The following is an 11,740-nucleotide window of genomic DNA, read 5'->3' as shown; positions in this document are numbered from 1 at the left end:
CTAGTGCAAGTGCTCTCTGTATATTTCTGCACGCATTATACTGTGTTTTACTCCTTTCCTGGTGGATGCTGAGATGTTTTGTATCGTCTTCTGTTGATACAACACTGGCCTTGTAATTTTATCTTACTATGGAAATCCAACTGGTTGATACTGGGTTTTATATCAAGGCTCCTACGTGGTTTTGTGCCACATTGGCACAACACAAGCTGCCTCCTGTTCTGGACAATTTGTGTGACTTTCTGCTTACAGACAGTGGGAGGCACGTTCATCAACGAGCAGGTTAATTAATGGGGGAAATAATCTCTTTTGGAAAAGAAACAATGATTTTGTTTCTCCCCTGGACATAGTTTCTCTGTTGCATGGTCTCTAGTGAAGAGGGCATGGGCTTGTGATACTGAGATCAATTGTATTTGAATTGCAAACCTCTCACAAGTGTTTCATTCTTTGGGTTTTACTCAGTTTTATTTCAGGAGCACCCACACACCCAGGCTGGAGTTTCATGGAGCAAATTTCAAAGATTTCAAGGTCTGCTCAAGGTCTGCTGTTGGCCAGCCTCGTGTCCTTCTCTGCTATCCAGAGGAGCAGTTTGCTGTGGGTGGTCTCTCCCCCATAAAAGCAAAAGGTGTCAATTTTAAATGACTTTGACTCCAGAGATTTTGCTACAAGATCAAGTTAGCAACTATAGAACAGGAAAGTAACTGAGGGAAGCTGGGCAGAAATAAACCAACTGTAAGCAGTGAAACAGACAAGCCTGGGAAATGGCAGCGAGAGCACACCTCAGAACAAACCCACGCTCCGTGGGAAGAACTTGCTGAGCTTGAGGTGGAACTCGGTATGTTTTAGTTTATGGGCTGAACGGAGCCTGGCTTATCCCCTGACATCCCTGGGTGTATTTATGTGTTCTGCCTCATCCACGGCCGCTCCCCTGGCCCAGCCTCCCGTTCCTGGGGAGCAGAGCCGACCCGCGGCTGTCCCCTCCCGTCAGGGCGCTGTGCGGAGCCATGGGGTGCCCGTACCCCGTTTATGGCAGGCTGAGCTCTGCAGAGCCATGGGGTGCCCATATCCCGTTTATGACAAGCTGAGCTCTGTGCAGAGCCATGGGGTGCCCATACCCCGTTTATGGCAGGCTGAGCTCCGTGCGGAGCCATGGGGTGCCCCTTATCCCGTTTTCCACAGGCTGATCTCTGTGCAGAGCCATGGGGTGCCCGTACCCCGTTTTCCACAGGCTGATCTCTGTGCAGAGCCATGGGGTGCCCGTACCCCGTTTATGACAAGCTGAGCTCTGTGCAGAGCCATGGGGTGCCCGTACCCCGTTTTGCACAGGCTGAGCTCCCTGCAGAGCCATGGGGTGCCCGTACCCCGTTTATGGCAGGCTGAGCTCTGTGCGGAGCCATGGGGTACCCGTACCCGGTTTCCGGCCGGCCCAGCCCGGTGCCCGGGCCGCTGCGGGCGGGGCGGTGCCGAGGCGGTGCCTGAGGCGGGCCGGTTCCCGCCCGCCGCCGCTTTACGGCCGCCCCAGTGTCGCGCCGCGCCGCCCGCACGGAGGTCACCGAGCGCCGCCGGCCCCGGCCCAGCCCGGCTGCAGCCCAGCCCCAGCATGTGGCGGGTGTTGGCGCGACGCGTGTCCCGGGGCGCGGCCGGGCCGCCCGCCGTAGTGCGGCCCCGCCGAGCGCTCGGGGCCGGGGTCGGGGTCGGGGCTGGCCCGGCCCGGCGCGGCCCGGTCTGGGGCGGCCCCGCGCCTCGCCCGCTGCTGCCGCCGCCCGCCTGGCCCCGGCTCGTCCCGCGCCGCTGCTGCAGCCTCCCGGCGCACCAGAAGGTGAGAGTCACCCCCGGAGCCTGCCCCGGCTGTCCCTCGTGTCCCCTCGCTGCCCCGGCTTTCCCCCTCCCTGCCCCTTCGCTTTCCCCCCTCGCTTTCCCTCTCCCCCTCCCTGCCCTTTCCCTGTCCCTGCCCCTTCGCTTTCCCAGTCCCTGCCCCTTCCCTTTCCCCCTCCCTGCCCCTTCGCTTTCCCCGTCCCTGCCCCTTCGTTTTCCCCCTCCGTTCTCCGTCCCCTCCCCATGCGGCTCACTTTGCCCCGGGGATTGAGTTATGGGATCATCAAGGCTGGAAAAGTCCTTTAGGATCAGCGAGCTAGCAGTGCCGCTGGAGCCATCCCCCCACACAGCTCTGAGACGCCCCCGGGAATGGGGGCTCCACCACCTCCGTGGGTAATCCTGTTCCAACGCCTGGCCGCCCAAACTGGGAGAAAATCGATGGTTTTGGTGTCTTTGGCACCACTTAGCCTCTAGCCCCTGCGTGCCTGTCGGGTGCTCCCTCCATCACCTCTGTCCTTTATCCCAGCACCCTGTTGGTCTTTGGCAGACCCAGGCCAAGCCCTGGCCCTCTGTAACCCTTTCTTGGGACAATCCTAGAGTTTTAAGGACTTGGAGTGGACCTTAAAGCCATGTGAAAGGACACTTTCCACTGTCCCAGGTTGCTCCAAGCCCCACGCAGGCTGACCTTGAACATTTCCAGGGATGGGCAAGCACAGCCTCTGCCCTCAGCACCCCGTGTGGGTTTGCCGGGGTTCTTCACCAGCAGCTTGGGGCAGTGCTGGGGATTTGCAGCAGATCTGTGCCCCACATCCCGGCTGAGCTGAGGATTTGTCTCTGTCCCGTGTGTGCTGCCTGCTGCTGGATCTGTCTGGCTGTGACACTGCCCTGTCCCTCACAGGTGGCACTGCCAGCACTGTCCCCCACGATGCAGATGGGCACCATCGCACGCTGGGAGAAGAAGGAAGGGGACAAGATCAATGAAGGGGATCTCATAGCAGAGGTATCCTGGGGACCAGGCTGGGCTGAAGGGGGTCTCATAGCAGAGGTATCCTGGGGACCAGGCTGGCTGGTCTCTCTTGAGCTGCACATCTGGCCTGGGGGCTGTTCCTGGCTGAAGGCAGATTTTGGATCCCAGATCCCAAGGGATGCTGGTGGGAAGGAGTGGCTGTCAGCCTCTCAGAGCTGGTTTGTGGGCAAGCTGCCCTAGAGCTGCTGCCTCAGGGTGATTTTTCCAGAACTGTGACCCTACAACAGACTGGGAGGTTCTGGGCTCACCATTTCCTGTTCTCTCTCAAAGGTGGAGACAGACAAAGCTACAGTTGGCTTTGAGAGCCTGGAGGAATGTTACCTGGCCAAGATCCTGGTGCCTGAAGGAACAAGAGATGTTCCTATTGGGGCCATAATATGTATCACAGTAGAAAAGTATGTATTTTCTTAACCCATGATGTGAGTTTCCCCTCTTGGGGCTTCTGGGGTGTCTTGAGTGAAAGACTGAGGCCATCACCTGACGGGCTTTGGGGCTCTGTGTGTTCTTCTAGGCCTGAATATATTGATGCCTTCAAAAACTACACCCTGGATTCTGCAGCAGCTGCTGCTCCTGCAGCCTCAGTGCCTCCCCCTCCAGCTGCAGCCCCCTCCCCACCACCTCAGCCTTCTCCTCAGGCCCCTGGCAGCTCTTACCCTCCTCACATGCAGGTAAGAGAGCACTGCTCCTGCTTTAAGGCTTCTCCCAGTCTTTTTCTGCTCCTGGCATTGCGACCTGTGGGGCATTTTGTCATAAAAACTGTCTGGAATGGGAATTTATTAACTGTGCCACTTCAGTTGTGGTGTGCTCAGAGCAGGTGTTGGGGGACATCCCAGAAAGCTTTTTTAATAAATTTATTTCAGCATTCCAGCTGCTGGTGGAGGAGAGTCTTATCCCTCCAGGGTTGTTTTTTTGAAAAATATGCTAAATCTACGTTATTTGGACAGTTGGGGTATATAAAGACCTTGTGCTTAGTATGAGTGGGCTCTGCTCATATCTCAGAGCAGAACTCCAGCCTGTGGTGCTCTGGTGACCACAACAGATGTGTCTGTGGGTGACTAATAATGAATTGTGTTTGTGGGTATAACCTTTTTGCTTTGCTTGGGTTTTGAAGTGTATCCACTGATGGATGTGAGCACTTTTTACAGGGGGTGCTTTGACACCCCTTTGAAAAAGAAAATCTGGAATATTGAGCCCCATCCCAGGGATAAAGGATGTGAGAGCTGATTTGTGTGAGATGTTACTCAATAAAATAATTAATGAATGGCTTCTAAATGTGTGTTTTGGCTACTAAGGTTGCTTTCTTCCCTCTGCTTGCCCCCTCTGCCCAGTTTTGCTCCCCATGTGTGTGTCACATTGACAGAGTGACTTGCTGCAGCCTTCCTTAGCTTGCAGGGTGATGGCAGTGATGATTATTTCGATTTATCCATTTCTTGCCCTCTGCTCTTGCTTGCTCTCCTGCTCAGGCCTTGCTAGCAGGAGCCAAAGCAGCACAGTGGGACAGCTCTGCCTGGCTGTCATGGAGCCAGACCTAGGAGTGCATTAAAGCTGCTTCTTTAGGTTGGCATCATTTCTCAGGAGTTCAGCCTGTGTTCCTGAGCCCTCTGGAGGAGCAGGGTCTGACTGTGCTGTGTTCTGTGCCTTCCCAGATCACCCTCCCTGCTCTGTCACCCACCATGACAATGGGCACAGTGCAGAGGTGGGAGAAGAAGGTTGGGGAGAAGCTGAATGAGGGAGACTTGCTGGCTGAGATTGAGACAGATAAAGCCACAATCGGTGAGTCCCTGCCAAGGGTGGGTGAGGTGCCCTTGGAAGGGTCCTGGCAGCCTGTGCCAGCTCCTCTGGCTGCTCAGGGGGTGGTGCTGTGGGACAGGTTTTGTTAACATCTCATTCCACTGGCGAGCTCCTACAAACACTTCTATTACCTCATCAATGCTTCTTAGCAAGTGCATGAGAGGTTCCCTGCTGGAAAGGATTCTCCTGCTTCAGCTGCCAGTTTCCAGCAGCAACACTTGGAGCAGCTCTTCAGCTTCTCAGTGTTGTTTCTCTCCCCTGCAGGCTTTGAAGTGCAGGAGGAAGGCTACCTGGCAAAGATCTTGGTGCCTGAAGGAACAAGAGATGTGCCCTTAGGAACTCCTCTGTGCATCATTGTGGAGAAGGAGGCTGATATTCCAGCTTTTGCTGACTACCAGGCTGCTGCAGTCACTGACATGAAGGCACCAGCTCCTCCTCCTCCTCCTCCTCCACAGGTAAGGAAAAGTCATGGGCACCACTGACAAGCCTGAGCTGAGCTGTTGTTGACAGGTTGAAGCCCAGGCTTGAACAGGAGTGTTCTGATTTGTGAGTGCAAGGCTGATCCACGTGCTGAGAAGTGGTCACTAATTTGCCCTCCAAGACCTACAGCAGGTTTCATTCATTCTGAATTTTTCCCAGCTTGTTGCTTGTGCCAGTTCAGATTCCTCATCCTTGAAAATGGGGAGCTCAAGTTCTTTATTTATTAGGTTTTTTTATTCAGCTGACTTGCTTCCCAGTGAGTTTCTGATTTAATTTCTGGGAGCCTTTGTGCACACGAGTCATTATCTGTTGATTGATAATTAGATGGGCAACTTCTCTTGCTGTGGGTTCCACTGAGGCTTTGATTCTTTGTTAAGGTGATGGCAACTCCTGCAGCTGCTCCTCCTCCTCCCCAGCCTGCTGCTGCTCCTGCTCCAGCAGCCCCCTCAGCAGGGCCACCCCACAAAGGAGGAAGGGTCGTGGTCAGTCCCCTGGCAAAGAAGTTGGCAGCAGAGAAAGGAATCGACCTTACCCAAGTGAAAGGTACCTTTCCTTTCCACTTCTTTGCTCTCACTATCAGTTTTCTGTCCCTGTAGATCCATATTTTCCTGTTCTTCCTGACTGTGCAGCTGTGAACCAGGAGTTGTGTTCAGTGATTCTTTCTGTTGAATAAAACTTTGTTTTAGAAGTAAAGCCATGTTGGAACTAATCAAAATCCTCTCCCGTTTTCCTTTGTCCCTTTCAGGTACTGGACCAGATGGCAGAATCACCAAAAAAGATGTGGAGTCATTTGTGCCATCAAAGGCTCCTCCAGTGGTGAGTAGGCTGGAATCTGTGGGAATGGATGTTACAGGCATGGAAAGCTCTGTGGAAGAGCAGTTCCTGCATGGAACTGGCATTGCTGGATTGTGTGGGTGGTGGTGACTGTAAGGTTGGGAAATTTAATCTGCCAGAAACGCTGATGAAGCCTTCTCCCTTTGTTTGTCCCTTTGATATTCCACTAAGAAAAAAAAAAAATAATGTGCTCCCAGCCCTTCCTTTGGCTGCTAAATCTTCATGGGCTGAGGTCACCCAGCCCCAGCTGGTCCAGATTGCTGAAGAGGGGGGATCAGAAGGAAAGCCAGACCTAGCAACCCCCAGCCTGTCCCTGCTGCCCCAGAAGTGTTCTGATGCTGGGGTTTGTGTTGTCCCTGAGCTGATGGAGGTGTTTCTCTGTGTGCTGCAGTTGGGGAGAGCCCCCAGCACAGCTCTGCTCTCTGTACAACATCCACAGCAGGACTGGCTGGGCTGGGAGCTTCACCGCAGCACACCTCAGGGCTGAGCTGCTAAACACTCCTTACTGCATTCATAACCAAAGAGAGGGGATAGAAGGAGCTGGTGGGCACTGGAGAGGTGGAAATGGCTGCTGCTCTTCCTGAGAGGCAGCTTGGCTTTAGCACTGAGCTGCAGTTGCTCTTTGGGTGTTTCTGGGGGTGACACTGGTGTTCCCTGCAGGCTGCAGCTCCGGAGGCAGTTCCTGGGGTGGCAGCAGCGCCCGAGGGGACCTTCACAGACATCCCCATCAGCAACATCCGCAGGGTAAGGGCTCGGTCTTTGCCAAGGTCCTTGTTCTGGCTGGGAGTGTTCCAGGCTGATTTGTGTTCTGTGCTCTGCACACCCCCAGGTCATTGCTCAGAGGCTGATGCAGTCCAAACAAACAATACCTCACTACTACCTGTCCATCGATGTCAACATGGGGAAAGTCCTGCTGCTAAGGAAAGAGCTCAATCAGGTGAGTTCTGGCATCTTGGCTTGGGAAAAAACCACATTCTTTCCAGTGCCTTTTGTGGGTCACTTCTGGACTGTCTGTGACAGAATGAGATTTTCCTCATGTCTCCTCCTTCCTGACTTCCCTAAGGGGCTGTTCTGAGCTCTGCTTGGTGGTGATTCATTATTTCAGGTGGAAAATAAAAGGATTGAAAGCTTTTTAATAGTAAGAAAGGTAAAAAATTTACGCAGAATAATTATTCTAAGCCAAGTTTGAGGAAAACTAAACATTAAAAAACCCTATGTACTTAAATTACGAAGGAGATACTTTCACCTTCTAAATTATCCTTGAATTTTCATGCTTGCAAATGGTGTGATTGTTTTCTGTTTCTTGTGCCCTGCAGTGACTGCCCTTGTTAATTGGGGTGATGTGCAAGGGACAAACTGACACCTGGAATCTCTTTATTTGCAGGAGGTCTCAGAGAACATTAAGCTTTCTGTCAATGATTTCATAATTAAAGCTTCTGCATTGGCATGCTTGAAAGTGCCTGAGGCAAATTCTTCATGGATGGACACAGTTATTAGGCAGTAAGTTTATGGCATGGTCAGAGCCAGAAACTTCCTTTGTTCATGGCAAAACAGAACTTCTGCTGGGATTTGAGGGAGGGGAAAAACACGATGTGAAGGTGAGAGGTTTTGTTAAAGTGATAAAATCTTTGAGTCTAAGGCTGGTGGGAAAGGTGAAATAATTGTTGCAAATTAATGTTAATTTTGGGTTGTCTGGACTGTTCTGAATTTTTTCTGTTTGCTCCCTTGCTGGAGTGGTTTCAGCTGCTGTGTGTGTTGCAGGAATCATGTGGTGGATGTGAGTGTGGCTGTCAGCACCCCTGCAGGGCTCATCACCCCCATCGTATTCAACGCCCACATCAAGGGCCTGGCTGCCATCAGCAAGGACGTGGCTTCCCTGGCAGCCAAGGCCCGGGAGGGCAAGCTCCAGCCTCACGAATTCCAGGTCAGACACCCATGGTGGTGGTAAACTCTGCTGCTCTTGACTTGTTTAAAAGGAGCAAAGGCTGTTTTGTGATGTTTGAGCCTTGTTCGGTAATCACAGAATGTCCTGGGTGGGGAGGGTCATTGAATCCAGCCCCTGGCCCTGCACTGACACCCCCAGATCCCGCCCTGGGCATCCCTGGAGCACTGTCCAACCCTCCTGGAGCTCTGGCAGCCTCGGGGCCGTGCCCATTCCCTGGGGAGCCTGGGCAGTGCCAGCACCCTCTGGGGAAAGGACCTTTCCTGATCTCCAGCCCAAATTCCCCTGGCACAGCTCCAGCTGCTCCCAGGCTTCTGTCCCTGCTCGCCAAAGAGCCTCCCCTCCTCAGGAAGCTGCAGACTGGAATGAGGTCCCCTCTCTCCTCATATTCCCACATAAAACAGTTTTGTGAGTTTGCTCATGAATGTGTTTGTTTTCTTCTAGGGTGGTACTTTCACAATTTCCAATTTAGGAATGTATGGGATTAAGAATTTCTCTGCTATAATCAACCCACCTCAAGCCTGCATCCTGGCAGTGGGTTCCTCAAAAGAAATACTAGTGCCAGCTGATAATGAGAAAGGGTGAGTTTCCATCTGATCCTGAACTCAAGTTCTGAAATCATGCCTAGTTTCCTAACACCTCCATTAGATATTAATTTTAAAGACACTAAAATGTATTGTTGACACAGTGCTTTCAGTACTTGCTTCAATTTGCATTTAAGGAAAACCTAAAGGATGCATCCTGTATTAATATCCCCTTGCTTGGAGCTAAAGTGGTTCTTTTCCTTTGTGTGGGGCTGTCCGTGTGCTGAGAGGAAAGCTGAGCTCCCCGCCCTAAGGGGAGCACACAGAGGGGTTTTTAGTGCCTGTGGGAAGTTCCTTCCTTGGTTTTCCTCAGAGAGGGAATGAACATGATCTGCTCCCCAGTGCAACTGGGGGAAACATCTGTCACCAGGCACCAGCTGCTATTCCTGGCTTTCCAAGTGCCCTTTCTGCTCTGTCAGTGGCACTGCCTTGCAGAGGAGTGTGTTAACTCTTTTTTTGTTGTTTTTCTCCCAGCTTTGACGTGGCCAGCATGATGTCTGTCACCCTGAGCTGTGATCACCGTGTTGTGGATGGAGCAGTTGGAGCACAGTGGCTTGCTGAGTTCAAGAAGTTCCTTGAAAAGCCAGTAACCATGCTGCTATAATTTAACCATGCGAAGCAGAATTTTCATGGGTCACACTGTTGTGTTTTAAACAAGCTATTTAGACTTTAGTGTTCAGACTTTGAGAGAGTTCCTTTTTTTATTTAAAAAATGTATTATATTATCTGGTAATGTTATTTACCAGTCTGTACAGAAAAAAAAAAAGTTTGCAAAAGTGCTTTTCAGAGCAATATTACAGCTACACTGTATTTTTATACAGTTAGTTAACTTGCAAACTCTTCCAAAACAGAGTTAAGCATCCCAGATTTTAAATAAAACAAAATTATCCTGGCATTGTGCCAGCTGCTTCTAAACTTGGGTGCCCAGGGGGTGCATACCAACAGTTTCATGACCTCAGTGTTGTCAGAGACTGGAATTTCAAACATCTCTTGACAGGAGCGCAGGTGAGATGGCCACAGAAGGGACAAGGAGGAGGGGAGCTCCCCCATTGCTGTTCTGGGCTGGGGAGGTGGCACAGCACTGAGGGACAGTCTCAAAGGCCAATGAAGCCTGTCTGGAATTTGGCTCTGGCCGGGACCTTCTCAGCTCCCTGAGCCCTTCTGCGCACTTTAAGGTGAAAGAGCACTGCTGGCTCTGGGCTCCCCGCTCTGGGACGTGCTGTGCTGTCTCCTCGTGGACTCTCACTGCCATCTGCTTTTGCTGTGGAACCTCTGTAGCTGCTGTTCCTGTGGCTGAGTTAACCCCGGGCTCTGGGGCCCTGGAAGTAACTGTTGTGCAGAATGTTCAGTGTGTGCGGGAAGGCAGTGCAGACAAATCACACATGCTGATAACCCCACCAGGGGATGGTAATCATGTGAGGACTGGGATGTTTGGGATTTTTCATTTCAGGCATTCTAACATAGGAAGCTCTGACTTAAGCCACTGGAATTGCAGACCCTCCCTGGATTGTCCTTGTTGTCCAGCCTCAGTGAAGCTGCAGAATGTGCTCTCCATGTACATATTGTATGTAAGGTGCTTCTCTAGTCTGTTGGACTCGTGTCCACTTACCCCAGGCATTGTACCCTGCAAGGGCTGCAGTGCTGAACATTCTGAAATTCCACTTTCCACATGGAAATGTTCATGTAAAAAAAAGGACAAACGTGCAGTAATGACAGAGTGACCAGGAGAATTAAATGGGGGGGGGGGGCAGACTTGGAAAAAAAAGGAAGAAGTTGTTCAGGCTGATCCTGTTATTCTGTATATTGCATTAAGTACTGTCTCCTGTAAAATTCTACGTAATTCACTAAAGATACTGAAAGAAAATACTGTGGAAATTAAATATTTTTGTGGGAACTATTTAGTGTCTGGTTGCTGTGATGCCTTGCTTAAGCGCAAAAAAAAAAAAAAAAAAGTGCATTAAGATTTTGGATTTTCTTGAATGACCTGGAAAATACCCTGATTCCAGACTGGCTCCAGTGAACCCATGTTCCATTAAATGTTTGGAATTGACAACTACTAAACCATGTCCCAGTGCTTTTCTCTTCAGTTGTGTGTGGCTTTCCTGCTGTGGGTCAGTGCTCTGCAGCCTTTCAGTCTCACCGTGCAACTCACCCTATTAACCTGAGGTTTAATCCCACATCTCTGGCTTTGGGCTGTCTGCAGCTTCCTCTCTGCTTTGCTCACCCGTGGGGCTGTGTGTGCAGGTTGTTCCAGCATTAAATACTGAAAGAGAGCTGTCCTCACCATGGGATCCTGTTCATTTATTTATCTAACAAAAACACATCACCACTGTTCTGCTGTCCCTTCAGTAAAGTGTGTGGGTGTTGGTGGTTCTTTACTACTGCTGTTACTAAATACTCAACTATTCTTTGAATATTTATAGTCTTTACTCATTTTTTGTAAGTTTGGTGGTGCTGCTATTCCTCCAGCCTTCCTCTTCTGCTTGTATCTCTAAAGGCATTTGACATATTCACCCCTCATGAGTAAAAAGGGAATTAAAAACACCATAACCCCCACTCCTAGCTAAGATTTTCACTCTGGGCTTTTGTTGTGTAATCTGCAAAAACTTCAGGAAGTTTCAATTATTTTCCCAAGCTGTGTTTGTGCAGAAGTGTCTTGCAACAGCTTTGCTAAATGCTGCCTAAGAATACCCACGATTACAGAAAACAATTCATTAAAAGGCAATTAAAAGAAATAAATTATAAATAAGACTCAAAATTGATCAAAACTATTATTTAAATTTTTAGTAAAAACATTACTTAAATTTAAACCACTACTTAAAATTGAATTTGAACCATTATTTAAAATTGAATTTAAACCATTACTTAAATTTTATTAGTTAAGTAATTGATTCAAACTATTAACAAGTTATATCGTTTCCAGCATTACCCAGCCACAGTGCTTCTGGCAATTTTTGCGTTCGTTTGGGGCATTTTTCCCCCAAAAAGAGATTTCTTTCGAGCAGCCCCCCGCTGCCCGGAGCCCATCGCGGTGTCCCGCAGCTCCGGCGGCGGAGCCCAGGCGGTCCGAGCCACGGGGGGCAGCGCGGGGCTGGACCCGGTGCCGTGCCGGGCGGTACCGGGGCGGTACCGGGGCGGTTCGGGTCCGTTCCGGGCGGTCCGGCTCCGTTCAGGCCGCCCGGAGCCCTCACGGCCCTCACGGCCCTCACGGCCATGGCGGCGCCGTTGCCCCGGAGACGGCGCCGGAAGCGGCGCGCGCGCGGCCCCGCG

The 11,740-nt window shown here is 51.0% G+C and overlaps 1 protein-coding gene across 1 annotated transcript; it reads left to right on the top strand.

Annotated features, from left to right (window-relative positions):
* Nucleotides 1–1,544: 1,544 nt before the first annotated feature.
* On the top strand, nucleotides 1,545–10,367 carry DLAT (dihydrolipoamide S-acetyltransferase). Its single transcript, XM_084221596.1, has 14 exons — nucleotides 1,545–1,816; nucleotides 2,711–2,812; nucleotides 3,110–3,234; nucleotides 3,351–3,507; nucleotides 4,486–4,612; nucleotides 4,895–5,085; nucleotides 5,488–5,653; nucleotides 5,856–5,926; nucleotides 6,605–6,688; nucleotides 6,774–6,881; nucleotides 7,329–7,444; nucleotides 7,706–7,868; nucleotides 8,331–8,467; nucleotides 8,945–10,367. The coding sequence occupies exons 1-14, from the start codon at nucleotides 1,598–1,600 to the stop codon at nucleotides 9,072–9,074; spliced, it is 1,896 nt and encodes a 631-aa protein (XP_084077722.1). The 5' UTR covers nucleotides 1,545–1,597; the 3' UTR covers nucleotides 9,075–10,367.
* Nucleotides 10,368–11,740: the final 1,373 nt, after the last annotated feature.

Source organism: Fringilla coelebs (genome assembly GCF_963513975.1).
Source record: "Fringilla coelebs genome assembly, chromosome: 25".
NCBI lineage: Eukaryota > Metazoa > Chordata > Aves > Passeriformes > Fringillidae > Fringilla > Fringilla coelebs.
Note: the sequence above shows the minus strand (reverse complement) of the source record. Positions and strands in the feature narration are given on the sequence as shown.